This window comes from Pseudoliparis swirei, chromosome 11 (genome assembly GCF_029220125.1).
Source record: "Pseudoliparis swirei isolate HS2019 ecotype Mariana Trench chromosome 11, NWPU_hadal_v1, whole genome shotgun sequence".
Classification (NCBI taxonomy): domain Eukaryota; kingdom Metazoa; phylum Chordata; class Actinopteri; order Perciformes; family Liparidae; genus Pseudoliparis; species Pseudoliparis swirei.
In genome coordinates this window covers 14,728,438-14,751,020 of record NC_079398.1, presented here as the reverse complement: position 1 = coordinate 14,751,020, position 22,583 = coordinate 14,728,438, and the positions used below count along the sequence as shown (strand labels likewise).

Sequence of the window (22,583 nt, the reverse complement as noted above, 5' to 3'; positions counted from 1 at the left end):
ATATATTTTTTAAATACAGTCCCACGATGGAAATTATCAGAGGTAGTTTAGATGACATTTCACGCCCTGCATCGAGCGAGCACGCCGGGAGCCGTGTGTCGAGCGTGGCATTGCCACACTGTGACAGGACTGGTCCGACAACTCCATGTTCCCTTGTTGTGTTGACCAACGATACTGCTGATATTCAGGTAATTAAGTCAAGACGATGCATCCACAATGTGATAATTTCCATAACTTTAGAACACAATTCCCTGTAGAGCCAGATCAGCTCTGAAGGAGCCACAATCAACTCAGCAGCCAGAGGTCCTGACAAAAGTAAGTGTGTTATTGGAGTAGCTTTTTAGGATCGAGTTTTTCTAAAGTTACCTCACACATTTGTGCATTGTTTAGGCCAGTGTCCCATTGGAGTTACCGATGAAGAGAATGACGATTCCAAGCTACAGGGAGCTATTGAGGACATGAGAAGACTTGATGAAATACTGTCTGCAAAGATCTGCACGGAAAAGGAAGTTAGGCGTCGAAGGAAAGACCTTCAAGCAAAACTCTGGCATGAGTTCCTGGTAGACAAACTCGTTGCGTTCACTACACTGACATTACCAGTTCACCATACCAGTACTGTTGTGGCTGAAAAGGTAGTCACTCTTATCACGTATGGTGTGATGTCATATTGTGTATTTTTCTGTAGCAGAATACACCTGAAGGTCACTCTGAATGTGCCCAAGAAGCAATGAACACAAGGTTGTTTTTGGCTCTGGAGGCCCCCACTGGTAAGCATCGGCAATAAAATCCAGAACAGTGCTGACAAGTTTAGGCTTTGTGCAGTTTCTGAGAGACACCTTCAATATGTTTTTTTGGTTTGTCTTTATTTTAAAGGGACAGAAGAGGAGGACGACTTTGTGCCTGTGTTTGAAACTCAAGTTCCGCACTGTGAGCACAACAGAGACGGACAACACCTGGAGCAAAGTGAGTTCGGGAGACTCAAACACAAAAGAAAAAGCAGCAAACATTTTGTTTTCAGATTGCAATCGTGGGTCTTCAAATGTATGCTCTCAGTTGTATTGCCTATATTGTGCACTTGATGGCGCCATGACTACATGGAACTTATAGATGTTGTTTTTGTGAGGCAGATAATAGTGTTCCAGAAGTGAATGCATGACAGTTTGCCCACTTATGAACAACTCAACAAGATTTTGGGGCTTTTTTATAATATTAAGCACCGAAGGAAAAAGGAGAAAAAAAAGCAACGCAGGAATTGTACGGAATCCATTATGTTTCTCTGTTTAGAGACATTTCGACAGGCTGGCTGCTTCTCATCACAGTCTTCACACCCACGATGCAGCCTTGCAGGGTTACCAGCAGAATTGTAGACTTTTATGTTAAAAGTTTTAATTCCAGTCTTTAATTATGTGGATCAGACGATGGAATAAGAAGGTTGACTCATATACATTGTGTGTTGTTTGATTATAACTACTAGAGCTGTGACTTACTTTTTACATTTTTACCTTTTTGAATTTAAAGTGTGACTTGCCTGACAGGTCAAAAGAAGCCAGCCAGCTGGACAGGGTCTTCAGAACGAAGTCGTGAGGATACCGAGGAAGAGCAATTTGAAGACAGCCACTGTGGAGCTTCTAAAAGCAAGAACAAACAGAAAGACTTTGTCAAGAGAAACATTGAGGTATGTCAAAGTTCACGTTGGGTCAAAAGCTGTGCTGGGGTATATCACATGACTGAGAGCAATTCTCTTTCTCTTAGTTTTTCCAGTTCGGAAAATATTTGTCTCTGGTTCAAGAAAAGGATATATTTATAGCCTAGTAGGGGACGACTGAAAATAATAGAAATGTTGTGCACATAATGATTTGATCTATGAAGGATGAATAATGACCACTTTCTGTCTTCCCCCAAATATAGCTAGTAAGTGGTGAAGAGGATCACAGTCGTTTGACTCAGGCAGAGAACGAGCGTCTGGCCAAGCTCCTGCAAGAAGTAGATGAGGGGGAAGAGGGTCGTCCCAGAGGCACTGACAGCGAGGTAGGCTGACATGAACCCTAAAAGACAACATATGCTGGAGGATAAGTCTGTCTTTTTCAAGTTCCTTAATACTTCCCCCTCATGTCCAAACATCTTATTGGGAGCAGCACATCTAACATTTAAATTCATAGCATATTGTGTTCATTCAAAAGCAAATATTGCTTCCAGTGTCACCAATCTTGGCATGAATCTCATTTGTTCTAATGTGTGTCATTGCCTGACGTTGAATGCTATTATTAAATGCATTAAGTGACTCCACCAGACTCTGTTCCTCACAATAGCACACAGAGTAGCATTGGTCAGATGTTAATGTTTTGATGACTTCTTGGAAGTCCAGAAGGCTTCTGGGCAGAAGATTCTGACACCTCAACGCAGTTCAGATTGCAACCCAGATATCAAGTGCCTCATGCATTTCACGGATTGCTGCATTTTATGGCTTGATTATCATGATAATTCACTCTATGGTGCTTGTATGAAATTCAAAGGCCAGGATGTGCCCTGATATAAGCTAAAGCAAGAGAGTTCTGATCGCGCTGAAGGCAAAGAGACTGACTCCTTGTGTTTTTCTTCAACCTCGAGCAGACCATTTCAATTTAAACCCTCCTAAACCATCGTACTATTTTTTTTAAATGTGTTGCTTTAATAGCTCTTTTGGCAGCTTTGAGACCAGTTTGAAATCTGGTGTATGAAGCCTGTTGAAAGCGGGCGGGGACATACTTACGGATCTATTTAGCTTGACCCCGACAGTTCTGCATCCGTGGGGCGGCTTGCCAGGGTTTCTTTTTCATGTCTTGCTGCTCTATTTATGGTGTTTGCCTTGACTTTTAGAACAATACTGCAGCAATTGTGGTGGTAGATATCAAGGTCAGGGGAGCACAACCCCAGGGGAGGTTTTTTTTATTGGAAGGAGGAAGACTTCCTGTTATTGCGAGGCGTGCTATCGTGTATGGCCATAACAGAGCAAGCACATCAGTTATGTCACCAGTGCTTTGGCAGTGACGCGTCTTTATTTCTGAGGACTTCATTCGGTTCTTGGCAGTATCCCTCTGGATACATCTACCACATGCAGCTGCTCAACGTTTGCCTCACACGCTTATTTATTTATTTATTTTTGTCTTACTGACTCTCGTTCGAACAAGTTCCCCAGTTTTGTGTGTTAACCCGAGACAGTAAATCAATAGCAGTCAGTAATCAGGGAACATTTGGTTCCTACAGTCGTGAATGCAGTGCCTTCAAGCGCTAATGACCTAATGTCGAGAGTTGATGAAAAGATTAATCTCGCTATTTCTCACGCCAAATATGAGGCTCAAGCCAGAGGATGCTTAGCTAACGCTCGGCAAGAAAGAACATAACCGTATGTCGCAAAATGTCAAACTATTCCTTTTAAGATGGAATTGATCTGTTTGAATCAACAAAAAAATAGCTTGTTTCTTCTTTATATCAATTTAGCTGTGTCATCACGTGTCTGTATGAATCGGCCATCGAGTGGTGGTAAGTAAAGGGTCAAACATGACTACAGAGCACGAAGGCTGGGTTTTACATATTGTCGATGACTCCAAGTGGCCCATTGTAAATTAAACACAAAATTGGTCTCAGAAGAATTTGTTGATCTCATTTTGCTGAATGTTGGCTTTGTTTTGGGCCCCACCTAGTTGATGGACCCTTGTTTTTGCTGTTTCTGCTGCCAGTTTTCTTCTCCTCCCTCCTCAGAGGTCAACGTTGTGATCTTTCTTGGCATTAAAACCGTAATGCAAGACCTTATCTCACCGCTAGACTTTGACTAGCTCACCACCTGCCCGTTGTTTCCCATAGGACAAAAGGAGAGTCTCAATGGGCAATTTAAAGGGTTGTCATTTGACTAGAAGAGTGACCAGCACCTTGTTCTCCATCCAGATGTGAATACCAAGTGCACGAGTCAGACTTGTACCCGTTCCAGACCTCACTGTCACAAACGTGCTAAATTTACAAGAGTTTATGTTTATCAGTCCACAATTAAGGCTGCCACTAAGGGAGGCAAGTTATAACCCAGTAGGCCACGACTTATTTCAGCTGTGATTGTCTTCCAGGAGGACATGTGGGCTGTGTCAGTGCCGACAGGCCTGGGTTACACCCCGGAGCCATCGCACCTGGAGCAGCTGACGGACATTGACTCCAAAATTCGTCTTTTCTCGGTTCAAAGCTCATATACCAGCCTAAGCATGTCGCAGGTATGTATCCCACAGCACGACATTACATTACAACAGCATTGGGTTCATTTAAAGCACTGTAAACTCCCCCAGACACCATCTATGACTGCACCAGGCTATTAAGTCTTATTACAAGCTCAGTATGGCATCGATGGCAATCTCCTGTAAAAGCCTTTGTTATTGACCCTTAGGGAGTCACTCCCTTATTCATAAGTGGGGAAAACAGAATTAACTGAGGGTTGCCTCACTTTTCCATCCAACTTTCCATAGGAAGGTGATATACATTGTGCATTATTTGCTCCTTGTAAATTGAATGTAAAGATCTGACTATTGTTTTAATATTAAAACTATTATTTTTTTTCGATATGAGCAATAAGAAATTAGTTTTTTTGGATCTACTTTCATACCTGATTGCCAATTTATACTCAGTTTTTTTGTAAATTATCTGACTGCTCTACAACACTTTACATACTGTACATTGTCTGAGTTTAGAATATAATATACATTTCTACCACATCAGACTGGAGAAGCAACTATTAAAAGTTTTCCATGCATCCTTGGTCTCGGGTTCGGGCCTGCTCCTAGACGTGAGCTCAGTTAGTTATCTCAGGACCTTATCTCACTACATTTTAAAGGCCAGATGGCATGTTCGTCATTTGCAGAGCATGTCATTGGAAAAATGGTGTATTTTGAAGTCATAAAAACTTTACAATGCAGTTGTGCGAACCAAAGGTGCCGTTTTCCACTACCGCTACATGATGTAGACAAGGAACAACTTCATTTCTTGAAGCCCAGTGCTGGAATAGCTCATGATCTATGTCACAATGTCTGAAGTATTTATGTTGCTGGCCTAAATATTTCCCAATTTCTCACTGCAAATTTTCTCACTCATTCACCAATGTTGTAAGGAAACGGCAGGTTGTGTCCTCCAGCTGTCTGTTTAGATACTATCTAAGCTAGATGTAGCCATTAATAAGATACAATATGTTTATATTGATGTGACATTTGGAGCTGAGATTAATCGATTAACAGAGATTTAAATGCCAAATATTTTGATGATCGATTAATCCTAATTAATCGTCGTTTTTGAACAGTCCTCCCTTGTGCTCTCCCTCACATGATGTAGAATGGATTTTAGCCAAATAGTACAACACTGTGTGTATACTGCACAGATGGATGTGTTACTTTGTGTAACCTGCTTCCCTCCCTTCCCACCCTGTAATCATCGTGCCTGGTTAAAAGAGTTTGAGGGAAAGTCAAACTCCCCATCACCCATCCATCATCTGCTATCCATTAGTGCTAAAAATGGCTAATGCAAGCATTCCTTTTCAAATGATGTAAAACAAGATTTAAACAATCACACAACACTTTTGTCTCTCATGTTAGCAGCTAATTCACCATCAGATGACGAAGCTTATCAAATTCACGTTATTTGAGTGTTTTTTTCGTAAACTAGAAAGTGAAAGGTTGGTGAACGTCACCTGTATTTCTTAAAAAGAAATGCCTGACCGTTATCCCTTCTCACTGTTGTGGCATAGATTAAAGATAGACTGCACCAGCAATAAATCTGTCGGTCAGTCATTCCACATCGGTGCCCATAAATCTTAACGGTGGCCATAAAGTTGATATGCTTTTGTTTTGCGCTTAGCTTTATTCTCGGGAGTAGCTTGCACAAGTCAGATCTCCTAACTGAAACCATTTGGACAGCAGTTGAGGCCCCGCTCATTCAGATCAGCCTTTAATGAACACAATAAGATAATCGGTTTCAACACCGCTGAAACATTTGAGCAGAATATTAAATCACAGCCTCGATGGCCACGTGTGCTGTTGTCTGTTGTTTTCTGTCTGTGTCATATCTGTCACTTATTACATGGAAGAGGGAGTTATTCACCTCTCCCCAGTGGGCACTCACTCATCTTTATGATCCGCCAAGGCTTGAATCTGTGATGTCAGAACTTGGCTGCATCCTTTCCCAAAAAGTTGTGATTGATATTTAAAGTAAAAAGCGGACTGTGTATTCCTGTGCAGTCATCTTAGCGTAAGCTTCTCTAGCTGAGCTGGTCGTTTGCTTGAGCCCGTGGGGTTAAATGCAGTCTTGTGAGGCCATGCACCAGCCGAGATACTGCCACAGAGGAGAGTCCGCTCGCCATCAGAGTGTAATTACAGAGCTGGTGGAGGGAGAGGAGTGCCAGCTCCAGAAAAGGAACAAGATTTTCCCTTTCATTTGGAGATGTATATGCAGAAAGGTTTACGATGTATACAGTAAGGACTACTTTATACTGAATATATCGTATTGACAAGAGCAATAGAGCAGTGATACATTTTTGTACCATAATGTACAAATTCATACTTTGTACATTTTTGTACAAGTGAAAATGTCTTGAACAGCCTTGGTCACCTGTGGATTCTGGGTTTCAGATACGCTGGGACCAGCTATTTGGTTTGTCCACTTCTTTGAGTCGATGCAGTGGCAGGTGCATTGTTCTGCACTGACTGAATGATAAGGCACAGAAACATTCACTCTCGTAATGCCATAAACTACATAATTAATGTTTGCAGAATCACAGTATCACTGGTTTTATGGTCACACGGTGAGCCATAGTTAAAAGTCTTGATGAGATAAAGCCTTGTTTTCTTCCCTTCGGCTCATTTTTTATGATTTCTGGATAAAGTTTCTGGTAGCTAAAAACTCTAATGATCTGAATTGAATAGAATCAAAACACGAGTTTAACAGTGTTTCCCTTGGACACTGAGTATTGTGCTCATGACAGCATTGCTGCTTTTGCGTTCTTTATTTGCTCCCATTTTCTCAGGCTTTCATCCAAAATAGGCCTTCTGTCATTAAAAACATCTGTTGGCACAAATGATTAACATACAGTACACCCCTCCTACTGTGCCACTGCATGGTAATGCCTGCACCACCCACAGCTTGAAGCCAGAAGATGGGGATTCTGTCATGATAATTAGCTTGTGTGTGGTGACATGGGTGTGTGTGTGTGTCAGAATTACATAGGCTAATCTCTCAAATGTGGTTACAATGAAAATTAATGAATGGCTTTGTACAATATGGTTTTCTGTCACTGTCCCAGGGCATTTGATTGCAACTCCTATGTTTGCATAGTAACTCCAGCTGTGTTTTTGTTGTGCATTGGTCGGCTATATTTTGATGTAAGACTATGAGGTCACTTTGTCACATGGTGTGGTTGCTGATGAGCACCCATGATTTTAACTACAGCAAATGTTAAGTGAGTGAGCAGAGTTTTGGACAGAAAACGCCCTTTCGACCGACACAATGTGGTCAGCAGATAGTTTGCAAATGTATCTTATTTGGTCCGGTTCATATAATTAAACAGCTGTGGAAAAGCTTTGGTCACGTTATATTCATCTAAAATGTGGGTTAGTTCTTATTTTATATCATCAAGTGTAAGCTGTGTTACATGACAGAGGTTCAGCATACCTGCTGACCTGAACTTACTCATAATATTCAGAAATGTGCAACAGATAGTATTCATGTATACATCATGGCGTACATCGGAGGCAGTGTCATGTTTAACAGAACAGCAGTTTTCTCTTTAATAGCAAAACAGGACACACAAAAATACATCTCATCCTCCATGACATATGATATTCATGTCCGCACTGAAATATTGAAAATATGCTAATTCACAACAGAGAGGGACTATTTAGTTCCTTTCCAGAAACTGACGTTTGTTTCCATTGATCTCACAGGTCACCATGTTGCCAGGGAATGGTTGTGTTTTTATAAATAGTGTTTTATCATGAATGTTTGCTCATAAGAATCATATTTGCAACCTTTGTGGCTATCGTATCCTGCAGGAGTTTGACTTAACAGCTGCTGGGAGAGAGTAAGATGTCAGGTGTGTCATGTGGCATGCTTGGTGTTATTCACAAGGTTAACTTGGCTCAAACGAAATGTCCTCCACACCCTTTCCCACCCTATAATTCCCATGAGACGGAGTTTATTGTCTTCTTTTGAGCGCCTCTCCCATCGGTGTCACCCACAGAAGCGGTTGTGTTATGTGGTTTAAAGTGATTTTTCCCCGTCATGGTTGAGATCTTTCTTTCGACTGTTCCACTCAATAGCACGCTCTGTGGTGGATTATTCAGTCACAAAACCATCTGCTAACAATACACGATGCTTTAAATGTTGCCAATCTTCCCAATGAGCCGAACAATAAAAGCACCTCCAGCTGTGTGTTCAGCCAAAACATGAGGCAACTTTTAAAGGCGGCAAATTAAATTGAAAGATGCCATCAGCTTACGGCCAACAACTGGACAGCACACATTGTTTGGGGCGAATCAACAGGACCGGTACAAACTGCAACCAGTCGAGCAGCCATGGTTGTACGAAAGATGCCAGGCAAACATGTGCCACGCCGTTAGTTTGAACACACTTTGAAGCTCTTTACCACATCATATCTCATTGGTTTAAAGCATGCGAAAACCACAGCGGAAAAATATATATACTATCAAGCATTGCACTGGCAATGCTCACACTGCCATATTTGATCAGTCATCATTAAATAAGCAGGATGGAGTTGGACAAGAAATACACTGTAATAAATGTCGGTCCAATGCTGCGCCTGAGTCATGTGTCAGTGGCGGTCAAGAAGTGCAGAATAATGCTTGGACATTTTACCCTCCATATGCTTCTGATCAATATTAAACATGCTACGCTTCTGAAGCACATCCAAATGATTTTGTTTGTATTTATTTATCAAACACTTAAATTACCTCATATCAGCGGGTGGAGGTCTCAGCGAAAGCTCTTGACAGATGCAGGATTTAACTTCACAACCCAAGCGATGAAAACTTCAAACGGATGAAACATTTGCCGACCTTGGGTTGCTCTGTGGATTCCTCGAGGATACTAAGAAAACAACACCGGGGGGGAGGGGGGGGGGGTATTTTAACCCAGAATCACGTTCAACATGCTTTTTTGATTTGAAGATGCACCAGGAGGTTCTGATCTGTGAAACCATAATAGCTACAGACCACCAAGTATCATATACTTCAGGAATGTTCAGCAATCACCAAGTCATCAAACCCGGATCCAAAAGACTGGCGTGAAAACATGACCCCATGGGCAGGAAAAGAAGGCTAAAACAAACAAATGTAATATGGGACGTTTTTATAAGATGGTGTTATAAAAACCCTCACATTGTTTCAGTTGAAGCTGTTTTCGATGGATCTGAGGTCTGACTTCCCTCAGCAAAGACTAGACTTTGTGAAAGCTGAGTGGTGCAGGATCTCTTGGCACTACCTTGCTCTGGTCAGCATGCAGACAGTGTTACGGCACCGCTGTCTCAGAACTTGGAAGATGACTGTAGGTCATAGCGAGGAAAAATCTCTGAGAGACGGGGAATACGGGAGAAGGAGAGAAGTCAAGAGACTCTCTGCAATAGCTTCCGAACAGCTTACTCCCGGAGCTCTCACAGGGAGTGCTCGTGGCGAGGCATGTGGACAGGCCTTGGCAGGTAGCCTGTGTCCACGTGGCACAGCCACAGCTCCGACTTGAGATCTGAAGATCATCAGAGGAAGAGAGACAGAGAGAAAGAGAGGAGCCTGCTGTTCTGAACCACACAGACATCTCGGGGTGAGTCAGTACGGCTCCTGCTTCGTCATCAAAGCATTGTCCCTTTCGCAATGTGTAGACAGGGGTCGCTAACAAGATGGATTGCCTGTCTATCAGTATATGGATCCGTTTCTAGAAAGGTAAAGAATCTTCAATGTATTATCAGGAGTTACCCTTAAGCTACCAGTAGTTTAATACAACCCACATCATTCTAAATGGACTGGATTTCCAAAGTAATGCTCGACAACAACACTACATTACATTAGTCTCTATTTTCTTTCCTATGACAACATGTCCATCTCTGATTTTAACTAGTTTGAAGAAGGTACAAAGAACTTGGTTGAAAATACCTCATGTTGTACACATGAGTGAGTTTGTCTGCAGAAGATTTTTACTGTTGATGCTTCCTTTAGCTGCGTCAGAGAGGCCGTCCATATTTAGCTTGTGTCGAGTGTGTGAACTTGATCAGGGGTTCTTAACCTTTTTGACCTCAGGGCCCAACTTTTCAAGTACAAAGTGGCCCGGGGCCCAATTCAAAGAGTAACACCGTATTGGTTTAACTAATTGATCTCCCTCTTGGTTTGATTTGTATTCAATAACTAAATGAAATCCACTTACAACTGAACATGCAAAAACATGACGCAATGTGATCATCACAAAGACATTTGTTCACCATGTGTATATAAGCCTGCGCATACAACAAGAAGCCCAACAGGCGAACAATTCATGGAACAAATCAAGCTAATACAAGAAGAAATGTAAAGGCTTAAGTCAGGCTTATTAACACAAAAGTAACTAATAAATGTACCAGAAGAAGAAGGGACTCAAAAAAACGGAGAAATTGAAATTTCTTAAATAAATAATATGTGGTAATAAAATGGATACATTCAAAATAATAAATTTCAAATTAAATAAACCATAAATAAAATTAAATAATCTGCAAATGAAAATATAGCCTTATAATATGCAAATTATATGCCTCAGCAGTTTTCATGTTTGCAGAACCGGAAGTTGCTCTTCATATCTGTGACAGATGGAAATGGGTCCGAGTACGTTTTGTTCGTTTGTTTTTGGTTTCAAACAAAAAGCAAAGAAACCATGGTATTTCCGTATTTTAGAATGATTCATAAAACAAAATGAACAAAACGTACACGGACCCATCTGGAGCCCATTTGACTCTCTCTTGAGAAATTCCACGGGCTTGAGCGCTGATGTTTGGTCTCGCGATGCCGCTTTAGCTTTGCGGCTTCAGTGCTGCGTTGGTAGCGTTAGCTCACCCTCCACACACTGGGCTACGTCGGGATTGTACTTGCGCAAACATTTCGACTTTTGGGGGGGTTTACCACCACTTTCGTCTTAATATTTTCGTTTTAAATACTTCGTCATAACTTTGCCTCTGGCTGAGTGTTTTCTTTTGCTTATTGTAGCTTGTAAAACAACTGACTGACGCATTACCGCCACCAAGTGGTGGGAAGCTATATTGTAACTGAGACTACCTCTGGTGTCTTCAATTGATAACCACCCACGGTTGCAAAACTGAAAGTTATTAACGGCCCTCTAGGTGGTGCTTGCGGCCCAATCGGGGGGGGCCCATGGTTAAGAATCACTGAACTAGATCATTCAGCTCTCTCAGTGGTCCTTGGTCAACTCATATAAGAAGCAAACAGTGGATTTCCACACTCATGTCATCTATCTAAAGCACACATAGCAACAGGACACGTATACATAAAGTTGGCCTGTAATTATTTGTTTCGTTTTCCGGATGTATCTGAGAATACGTCTGCATGAGAGGTCATATTTGGCAAATCACACCACAAATGCAATCCACATTGGAGCAGAGAAGAAGCTTTGATGGGAACATCAAGATACAGGGCAGTCAGTGTGGCTGAGCGTTATCCAAGATTTATTTGGTATTATAAACATAAGATTGATCTTATTCCATCACGTTGGAAAAACTCAGCTCATCCATCAACTGCTGCAGCTGTTTCACACCATGACAACCACTGAATGGAATGTATTGCCTCCAGCTGCCGTCATACAATTGATCAAAGTTTATCAATAACCACTGAGTGAATGTGAAATTAATACTTTAGTTCATAATGCTGGTTTTGCTTACAGAAATTGGCAAATTGTAATGTATTTCATATTACGGGAGAGCAAAGTCTGTACCACAAGGTGAAACAAGGACAGCATCTCAAGTGTCGTCACATCAGGTACAAATTACTTTTCCCTCTTTAACTTAACATCCATTCTGCATTCAAGGCATACTTGCCAGTCAGTGTAATATTTACAATGCTGAACTTCATATCAATCCGTGGCCCTATTGCAGCATCAAAGTCCAAGGCGTTTGGTATTTCATCAAGAAGTTGACGCACTTGAAAAAATATGTTTTTTTATATAGAAAGAAAACCAAGTCTAGAACTTTGATGCCTCCCAGTTCTCTTGTAACCCAGAAATGTGTTGTGATTATTAGAGATCTCCAACAGCAGGTCAAGTGGCACTTGGAGGACCGATTACCAGCCTTTTGCTGATGTTCAGATCAGCTGAACCCTTGTCTCTCTGTTTGGAAGACACTCAGTCCACCCTCATATTTAGTTTAAGCTTTCACAAAATCCATGAAAAGGAAGCAAAAATACCACAATGAATGAAAACAATCACTGGAGTACATTACGGTCTTAGTCTTCTCCAAGAACTGAATGATGACGACAACTTGACTGGCACAAGATCAGAGACCAATCGATTGTGTATTCTTGCCAATGCCTTGGAAATTGATCTAAATGTCTGGCACACAGTTTGCAGACATAAACTGCAAATGATATGTTATATTAGTCTTGAATGAAACAGAAACTGAACCCTGTGTTCAGGTTAACACATTCTGTATGAGCTCATACAGCTTTCAATTGTTAGTTGTCAAAGCAAGTTCACATTCATACACAGTATTATAAGGTTGCTAACTATATACAATCTTTGCATTTAATGTAAAGCATTTAAACTCTTACGTTCAGATGAACCTTGAATTACATATATAATCGTTTATTTAGTTGTGATGTATGCAACTAATGGTTAAAACATCGTAAAACACACAAGTGGTCATATACTGAGGTGTGTGAGCAGAATGATCATATATTTAGATTTTATGAGAAATTGTAGTCAGTATGTGCTTGTTACTAACAACTTAGATGACAGATATAAAAATATAAAAAAATCATATTGAATAATCGACCAAGCCCTAATATGCCGTCCTCTTATGAACCTTTTTTGTTCACGCCTCCAGGCTCCCCCTCAAGACAACGCTATGAATTGCGGTAACTCCCTTCGACAAAGTCTACAGAAATGTTTGCATAAAAAGCTCAAAAAGTAAGAGAGCCCTCAAGCACTAGACGATTGGACAGTGGGACAGCCCTCAAAGTCTGTGGGTGTGGACATTGGAATAAACAAGCTTGTAGAATCTGAATACTCGACTTGAAGGGCACTTGATTTTCCTGTTATGACTAAGCTAATACAAGGCCGCGATATAGTAAGCGTAAGGTGAAATCCAGTAAAGATGACGCGTACTTCTGTGGGCCATCTATCTTTGTTTATACAAAGAGACTGTGGACGTTCGCCTCCCACCAACCAGAATCCGTAGGGTGTTCATCTAGCCACAGAGAATTGTTTTAGTAAGGACATACAGTAGGTGACAGACTGTGCATGGCAAATTCATTCAAGAATTGTTCACTGATAGCTTTCCCATTTATCATTATTCAGCCCCTCAGACCATTATAAAGTTTGCAGTCTCTTTCTTAAAAAGTAGGGCAGCTGTCGTTTCCAAATTAAACAAACAGTTTCTCCCAAAGATTTTGGCTTTTTTTGAAACATGCATTTAGTGGTGTGATTATGGTGGAAAAGCTAGACTTTAATTTGTATTTTTCCTGGTTGGAACGCTGCGTTTCTCACTCTGGTGCATGACAGGAGTCGGATCCCATCGTGGTCCTAGCTCATGTCGTGTGGATGAGGCAGTCTGAACTGCAGGGCTCTAGTAACAACCACTTATAAGAGGCTTCAGAGAGAAGCTGTTATTATTTCCCTATAGGGAGACATAGTGCACTCTTAGGTGAGGCTTCACACACACTTGGAAAAATCTGCTTGTTTTTGCCAAGATGTTAATATTGAAGTTAGGCCTAAAACCACGGCATTAGTTTTCTAGGCACGTCTTTTTTGCTTATTAACAATGACAAAAGCATTCATTCTTCTTCTCGAAATAGTGGCTCTGCTAAACTACTCAGGGTTTAACTAAGATATTCTGGGTCCTTCTGTCTCCGGTATCCTACCTTTCAAGTCCCTATTGAGATGTCAACATTGTATGAAAAACCTTTCATTTCAACATTATTAGATCATACATATACGCCTGCCTGGCATCCAGGCTAACCAACCGAGAGGGAGATTTCAACCACATGACACTCCAAAACAGCTCTGCGGTTGGCAACATCATCTTAGTGCTTTTATAGAATAACTGTGTTTTAGAGGTTTTAAATATGACCGTACCGCAGGTCACGTACTGGTCAGCCTCGTTAATTTTGACTTATACTTATAAATGAATAAATTGTGGGTGAGGTGGGGAAGGATGTGAACAGTTTGACCTCCTTTGACAGTTGCCACAATTCATCTTACTACGCCTGCAGAAGACATCCCTCCATTGTAGCAAAGCAGTTGTGTTTATATGTTTGTGATAAGATGTGCTTGGTGGCTTGTCTTCAGATCTTTCTCTATCTCTGTGATTGAAACAAAAATGAAAAACATCCATCCTGTGGTCTGAAAGACAAGCCTCTTGCTTATCAGCTGCTGTGGATGGTCCTCCAGGTGTGACGCTCCCGTATCTTCCTGACCCATCTTCAAAGTTGCCTTGAATGCAGCTGAACGTTCATTGTGTCAAATTCGTGCATGTGTTTGCTATAAATGTTTCCGAGTGGAAACCATCCGCTGAGATTGCAGATCTAAGAGAGAACCCAAACACGCGAGATGAGATGTTTGCTCCCTGTGAGAACCAATCGGGTCTGTTGTGTGTCAGGGCCGGGACTCAGAGGATGGCTGGAAGTGTTCTGGGGACCGGCAGCCAGGAGAGAAGGTCCTGCAGGATATAAAGGAGAGGAGATGGCAGGAGAGGCGGCTCCAAGAGATCCAACAGCAGCTGGAGATCCTGAACCAGGTCCAAGAGATGACTGTGAGTTCAGAGAACCTACAAACACACACACACACACACACACACACACACACGCTTGCCTCCCTACACGGTGTGCACAGCTCGTTCTGTCATTCAAGTGGACAATGAGATCACGTGCACTAATCATGTGTCTGCAGGCCAATATTGTTCCTCTTTGTCTCCATTTCCTTGTCTCTCTGTATCACGAGCCAGGGCACAGTAGTAAGCATTGCCAGGTTGCCACTGGCAACTATTTTGAGACATTAGCAGCCAATTCTTGGCCTTTGGTTGCCATTAGTGGCAATTACTTTTTAACGCATGAAAAATAGGGACAGCACCCCCAGTCTCCTCTGCAGTGTGAGAGATGACAGCCTGAAGTTCATCTCATAAAGTAGAGATGATGGACAAGCCGTGGTTGGTGTCACTCGAGGCACCCGACCTCCAAAGGGATGACGGATCTGTGGTGAGAATCAGCATCAAGGTCCCAAAAAACGTTCAAGGGATGACGAAGCAACCAGTGGATTCTCTGTGAAGAACATGTCAATAGATGCACTACTTGTTTAGTATTCCAGGAATCAAGGGTGGACGCATCATCACATACGGTTCAAATTGCCAGCTTGGCAACCACTTTTAGAAGTTAGTGTTGAGCCACGCTAACATATTAGTTGAATGAGGTAAATATGTCCTCTTTGCTTTGTGCCTGGGTTTGATGCGAAGGCGTCATTTCAGTGCTTGAAAGCATTCTTGTCTTAAATTGGATGTCCACCCTCCACAGTGGTCCCTAGAAACCATTGAGCTCTGCCGGCTTTTAGGAGCCACTGCAGAGTTACAGCCACACGAGTGTCGTACTTTCCCCAAACCCTGTAGCTAAAGGTACAACACAAGAATGTCTCCAGAACAAAAGGTGGACAGCTTTGATTTCTGCTTTCTCTGCTTTCTCTGACATTTATGACTTTATGTTTTGTGTGAAAGAAAAGGAAAACATGAGCGAGTGAGAGGAGGTTGTTTGACTTTGCCATTGTTCCTCCGTGGCAGCTTCTCCCGGTGTTGCTCAACAAACTAGATGATGGCTTCTTCCCAGCGCCGCTGTCGATGGCATGCTCCTTTTTAATGTGTTCACTTAGAGTTACAGACACATCGGTTCTCAAAGTGGTGAACCACAACATGATGTATAAGGGCCTAGTTTAAAGATAAAAGATGCTCACAAACAGCGAGGTAATAAAAGCATGAAGTGGCAGCCACACCCGGACATCAAACAAGGCCCCATGCCGTGCCACCAGAACCTATTCCCGGCACAATTAAGGAGACACAAGTGGAATTCTTTGCTTATTAAGCAAAACTCCGTTTGAGGAAACAATTCTCTCATCGTGATGGCAAAACATCACAACCACCCGTTTCTTAACTTAGGGTAGACACTCTTTATATATAGCTGTGTCTCATAATATTTTACGGTCAATAAATTATTGAACCCAGCGAGCGACTGCAATGCAAACAACACACTCACTGTGGATACTCTTTGTGCCACCGGGCTTGTTTTGTGGTTGGGAACGATTTATTTGTTCGGAATTTGTCTGGGAGGGCATTCTTGAACAGTTTCACACAGCTCCAGTCATCTCATAAAGTTGATTTGTGTCAAATCCGTAACTCAAATGTCTTCTCGCAGTCTTTAAAGTCAAAGTTCTTCTAAAATGCTACCAATACTAAAACTATTACAGTATTAGTTCATCCTTTTAAAGTGAAAATCTAGTCGCAATACAATAGTAAAAGCGTATGATACCGTGGCTCACACAATGCCGTGTGTTTCTTTGCGTGTCAAAACTTTTAAAGAAGGAGTGTCTTCTGACAGTCGATGAGGACAGTAGAGTAGAGAGTTAGATAATTAATTCTGAACTCCAGACAAGGAAGCTAAAAGTAAAAGGCTTGACAGTTCATGGATTTGTTTGAAATAAAAAATGTTTTAATGAAGTCCAATATTGAAAAACTCTTCCAGGACTGATGGGATATCAGGTTCTCCCTCCAAATTGGGAGCTTGCAGCTCGATGTTTAGTCTGATTTCAGCGTGCGATGTTAAGAATTACAATATTTGTCTAGAGATCTACCTGATTTACCTTGTTGCAGTCATTTATTTACACAAAAGATGTGTTGTGAGGGATTCCGATCTGAGACCTGTAATTGCGTGCGTCATCTCTGCTTCTCCTTTCTCTCACTCCAAACTCCCATTCCAGCGAAATGCATCTCTCTGCCAAAGAATCTCTTCTCTCAGTTCTCTTTTTCCATTTAAAAAAAAAATCTAACTGTTAATAATATTTGTCTGTAGAGGATGGTTCTCGCCTTTTTTTCCAGATAACGGTATTATTGTTTGATAATTTGTATCTTTTAATGACACAAAGAAACACAGTGGAGAGTTCAGCGGGGTTATTTAAGTGCGAAAGCTAAATGTGTGAACTCAACAGCTGACCCGGTGCACGTTTTCCTGGAGCCTCAGTTGACTCCATTCCTGGATCCGCTGCAGAAGGAAGGACTATCCCAACATTTACTCTGAGATGGTTCCAGCAGGACAAGACGACATCATTAATCATTCACTTTTTTGCATGTTAGCCAGGCCTACATGCAGTGCATAGACGAGAACCTATAGATATGTTTGGCAATGTGAGACCTTAAGGTCAAGGTTGGCCTGAATCTGTCGGGTGAGGTTGTACGAACAATGCAGTTTCAAAACGCTTTTTTCCAGAAGAGGCTGGTCAGGTTTGCCAGAAAAAGGGATTGTTTCTCTCTCAGCTCTACTCTTCATTCCACTGGCTACTGGCTGTTAGCGTTTGGCTTGTCACACCGTCTCCTCTCGTTTTACACTTCATGATCTCCTGAAATAGAAACAAAAGAGTGTTTGACTAAAAGGGTTATCCACTATTATCTCTCCCTTTCCTGTGTTAACGGATCTAATGAGTGTCACAGAGGTGTTTTTTGTTATAAAGATGGCATTTGAGATATGTGCACTCACTAATATAGATTGGCATTAGTGAGGTACCCCAGAAAGTCTCCGGTCAAATTAGTATCTATATAATCCAAAAAATCGGACAACTTTGTTTTTTGTCTTCTAACATCGATGCATTCAGTGTCGTCGTGGGCTACAGCAGAACGTATTGCCAGCTCGCCGATTCAAGCTCTGAATGAGCAGCACAAAGTACAGAATTCCTTCCTCCATGAGTGGAGAACTGGCCCCCCCATCGAGCCGATAAAGCTGAGTTATGTGACTGATGTCAGCGACCTTGAAAGCCGAGCAGCCCACGCTTGTGGTAAACCGGTCCTGCACCCTCCGTGTACAGGAGCCGACAGAGAGCGGTGCAGGGGTGGCGGTCCCCTGCAGGGCAGAACAGTTCTGTCTTTGTCAGATTCCTCACGAGGTGGGAAACTGATACGGGACGGTGAGCAGGAAGCTTGATCTTTTCAAAAATGATTGGAGGTTCACCCACCCTGCCATTGTTTGAGGAAACTGGACTCCTCCTGTCTGGAGGGCGGACAACACACTGAACCCATCGTCACGATGAGTGTAATTCAGATCCACAAGACAAATGCCAGTGCACAAAGTAAACACGAATGCACTGTAAGGAGTTGTAAAGCAGGGCAGTGGCCGAGGTTTCCCCTTACACGTACTGTCTCCGCACATGGCTACGGGTCAGACTGAGACCGACACAATCACCCCGCTGGGTCTGGATAGCAGGTGGGAGAGCAAGAGCTCCGGGAGCAGTGGGAGATGTCTGGAGCATTCTGACCATAACCATCAGATCTTGTGTTTGGGAATTTATTTCGATTCGAACTTTGTCCTTTTCAAGACTCACTGAATTCAGTGATGAGCCAGTCGAGAGACGTTGTGCCTGCAGCAAATGTTCCTATCATTTGTGGAATCACTCATCCGTGGAATATAGATAATTAAAATAAATAAGTGTCGGGTTCATGAGCAGCGACGTCAAAGGCATTTCCTCGTTGATGCTTTGTTGTTCCGTCTCGAAGCGATCCAAATGTTCACAACAACTCTCTGAGCATCGGGGGAGCGGTGAGGGAGAAATATTACTGTGTTTAATTATGTTTGGTTTTCTTTCTGTTGGTTTCATTCTCACAGTGTTATTTATGTCTCAGTATGTGTTAAGTAAGTCAGTGTCAGGATTACATTGGCGATAGTGTTCCGTCTTTTTTATAAAGCTGTCAAAGGCCAGAAGGAGCTGTCAGTAGATCCTCTTCCTACAGCTTTCATGTTAAACTGGGGGAGGTTTGTTTGAGAATCACACAGCAACACACTTCCCTTGACTTGGAGTCGTTAATGGTTACCAGTGCATAAATACTCATTTGTCTGTATGTATTGACATCTTCTCTCACAGTGTGGTTTCTTGCACTAAAGACACTCATGGTAGCTTAACAACTGAAGCGTGTCCAGTTCTGATAGAAGTTGAATCTGGCTCTGCTCTGGTGAGACGCTTCCTTGTGGAATCAAGCAGATGATAACGCTGCTTTGACAAACTTCCAACCGGGCTCAACAAGTTGTTCCTGTCTCAGTGATAATCCTTGGAGGGTACTCCCCGGAACCGACTCAATCAAACATATTATGTGTTTTCTTTGGACATCCTTCCTGTATTCGCAGCTCTTTACTTTGCTGTGTACTGAAATGAATGTGGCGTCGACTGGGAAGCTCATTATTCTGGTTCTTTAGACTGACAGGAAAACTCATATCAGTCCCTCCCACAGACACCATTGGCCTCCCTACTATTAAAGGCACCTGAGGTCAACTACTTTTAAGGAGTGTCACAGCAGTAACACATTGACTTTCTTTCCTACATCTCTTTTTCTTTCCTACATCTCTTTTTGTCTCTTCTGTTGGAAAGTCTAACTTGTAGTTCCCATCTAACCGGCTGGTATTTCTGTCCATTAATACTCCAGCCACTGGGGCACTTTTATTATTGCCACTTTAAACACTCAAACACTGACAGGCCTGTAAGTGACCAGTGTTTTCTTTGTGCCATACGTTTCAAGTTGAAGTAATGGCTCACTTTATGTCTGTGCAAATTTATGACAGTTCCAAGCAAATAATTTTTTTCTTCTGTGGGTGGGAGTCAGTTATAACTTTTAAAACACAGAATAAATCTGGAAGGGAAGCTAAGGGAATCCAAAAGGCCTCGACACTAAGTGTGTGACTGACCATAAACCATAGATATAGGAATTATTTTCTTGTCCCCTTTTGCTATTTAGAGCTGACGGTCAAGTCGACGGTCAGAGGGCTGTAGACTTGCTACACGCATGTCAACGGAGGCAGTGCATTGAGGCTGGAATGTGACCACGGTGCCGGTGGTCTTCTGTCCATTAGAACGAGAATATTCTCAGCTTCTGAGTAATGCAGGGGTCATGGATGAGAAACACGGCCCAACCTGTCATGATCTATTCTAGGGGGTGTCTGTCATTGCATCCTGGAGGACTTTGAACATGGACAGGATTTGTCTGGTAGAGACGTCTATCAGCAACTGGGTCCTGGCGAGGGGCCCGAGGGATCTCAGAGGGTGGGCCGGGCCGCTGAGGAATACAGATGATCGATGAACAGTATTAGCTTCAACTAGTGGGAATAGATGAGACAGGAATGGGATTGTGTCTCGACTCAGCGGGATGTGTGGAAGAGGTAATGGGCATCATGTTCTCTCAGGATAGAGCCTGAGACGACGCACTCTGTGGTGCCAGGCTGTATTTCATCCGACATGCAAAATGCAGGTTTTTAATATGTGTAATAGATTTGCTGTTGAACTGTCTATGTATCTCAAAACTGCACGAATAAATACTTTCATGTTATATTAACATGTTGAATTTATGAGGAATATGCTTCACTTTTTTCCAGATAATTAGATGAGCAGTTCACTACCAATATTAATCTACATCTTATTCAAGTTTAGCATGAAGGCGAAGGGTAAACCAGTGTGTCCAAAGGGAACACAATGCACCACGCAGCACCTCTAAAGATCACGAATGAGCATGCGGTGTCTTCTTTGTTTAACCTGTACAAAACAAGATGAAGCTTGCTGATTCCCCGTGCTTTGAGTCTATGTGCTAATCTATCACAGATTCTCAGCAGGCAGCTGTTGCTATGCTACCGGCCCTGCACCAAGCCGCAGACACACAAAGTTAGTTGTGCCTTGACTGGCATTAGGGACAGAATAATCCGGACCTTTCTCCTTTAAGGCCAGGGACATTCTGTCCGTCGTGTGATGACAGCTAGAAGCAAACATGCACATGCTAATAGAAAGATGACAACGATTAGCCTACTATTTTACTCACAGATTAAGGTCTGGGACACGTTGTTGGCATACTGCTAATGTCATCTAATTCAATAATTCGATATTATCGGAACAAGTTGACTGTTGGGTTGTTGCAGCTGTCGAAACAAAGTTCTGCATTCTCACGTGTAGAGATGGAAACTGACGGTAAATTAGCCGTGTCTCACATTATTATAATAAAGGTATAAAGAGTGTCGTCTACATTGTCAATAAGAATGTGAAATCAGAAATTGCAGTTGCCAGATAAAACATGACTCCCATGAATAGATACTTTAAGGAGGTTGGCTTTTCTCCTTGAACCCACATCACTTCCAGAAGGCTGCCTGTGAGGAGTCTGACTTATCCGTAGAAAAACAACAGTTACATCTCACTGGAAGTGGTTTTCCACGGAAGACTTCCAACTAAGCACAGCAAAGGAGCGCGGCATTATTATTATGCCTCTGTCATCACAGTTCACGCATTAATCCATCATATTACCAAGAACTACTTTTTACGCCCAATAAAAGATGTTTGTAGTGGAACAAATATTGCGAGGATTTTCGGGAAGAGCTGTTAAGGTGAAGAATATGTAATCTCTTCTGTAATATCAGGGCCATGGGACCGTGATGCTGCCAGAGGTCCACTGGAATGATGTCATGTATGATGTAAAAGGCTTCGGCCTGCACATGTTCTTGACTTTGTTTTTATTTGAGCCTAAGTTCTAGAATAATTATGTAAATCATGTGTACATTATATCTGTCTTCCTGCAGAATGGGGCCCCAGACCTGACCGAGGAGCAGTTACTTCTCCTGCTGGATGAATGTGAGCTGACGGACAGCGTGACCCAGGACCTTGAGACAAATGACACAACACCATGAGGCCCTGAGAACACCTTGATCCATCTGAAGCCCTGCTATCATAACACCTTTCAAAATGCATCATCGGTGGGGTAGAGATTACTACCCCATCGATTACCCCCATTTTATTACAATAGATGTTTAGGGATTGAGACGCTTTTTTATTTATCTAGTCTTATATTCATGCTCCACAAAGTACTGTAAAAAAAATTGTATTTCTAAATTTTGGTTATTTGGCAAGAGGTGTAAAGAGTACTAGAATATTGTTACTTTAAATACATTTTACTCAAATAAAATTAAAAGTACTCAAAAGTACTGTAAAATCTCAAATTGGCTGCGTCAACAACACACAAGCAAAGGAGAGACTGCACAATATTTGGTGATAAAAAGTAGCCCCCTAAGTAAAAGTAAAATCACTGATTATTAATAATACTCAATAAAGTACACTTA

The 22,583-nt window shown here is 42.0% G+C and overlaps 1 protein-coding gene across 1 annotated transcript; it reads left to right on the top strand.

Moving 5' to 3' along the window:
- Nucleotides 1-26: 26 nt before the first annotated feature.
- On the top strand, nt 27-22,463 carry fsip1 (fibrous sheath interacting protein 1). Its single transcript, XM_056426751.1, has 10 exons — nt 27-188; nt 258-315; nt 391-560; nt 686-767; nt 874-963; nt 1,536-1,675; nt 1,909-2,028; nt 4,095-4,235; nt 14,858-15,010; nt 22,047-22,463. Exons 1-10 carry the CDS (start codon nt 27-29, stop codon nt 22,152-22,154), a joined length of 1,224 nt encoding a protein of 407 aa, XP_056282726.1. The 3' UTR covers nt 22,155-22,463.
- The last annotated feature ends 120 nt before the right edge of the window (nt 22,464-22,583 follow it).

Coding starts and splice junctions, on each gene's coding strand:
- fsip1 (XM_056426751.1), top strand. CDS start 27: ATGGAAATTATCAGAGGTAGTTTAGATGACATTTCACGCCCTGCATCG. Junction 561..685: donor AACTCTGGCATGAGTTCCTG/GTAGACAAACTC, acceptor ATTTTTCTGTAG/CAGAATACACCTGAAGGTCA. Junction 1,676..1,908: donor TTGTCAAGAGAAACATTGAG/GTATGTCAAAGT, acceptor CCCCAAATATAG/CTAGTAAGTGGTGAAGAGGA.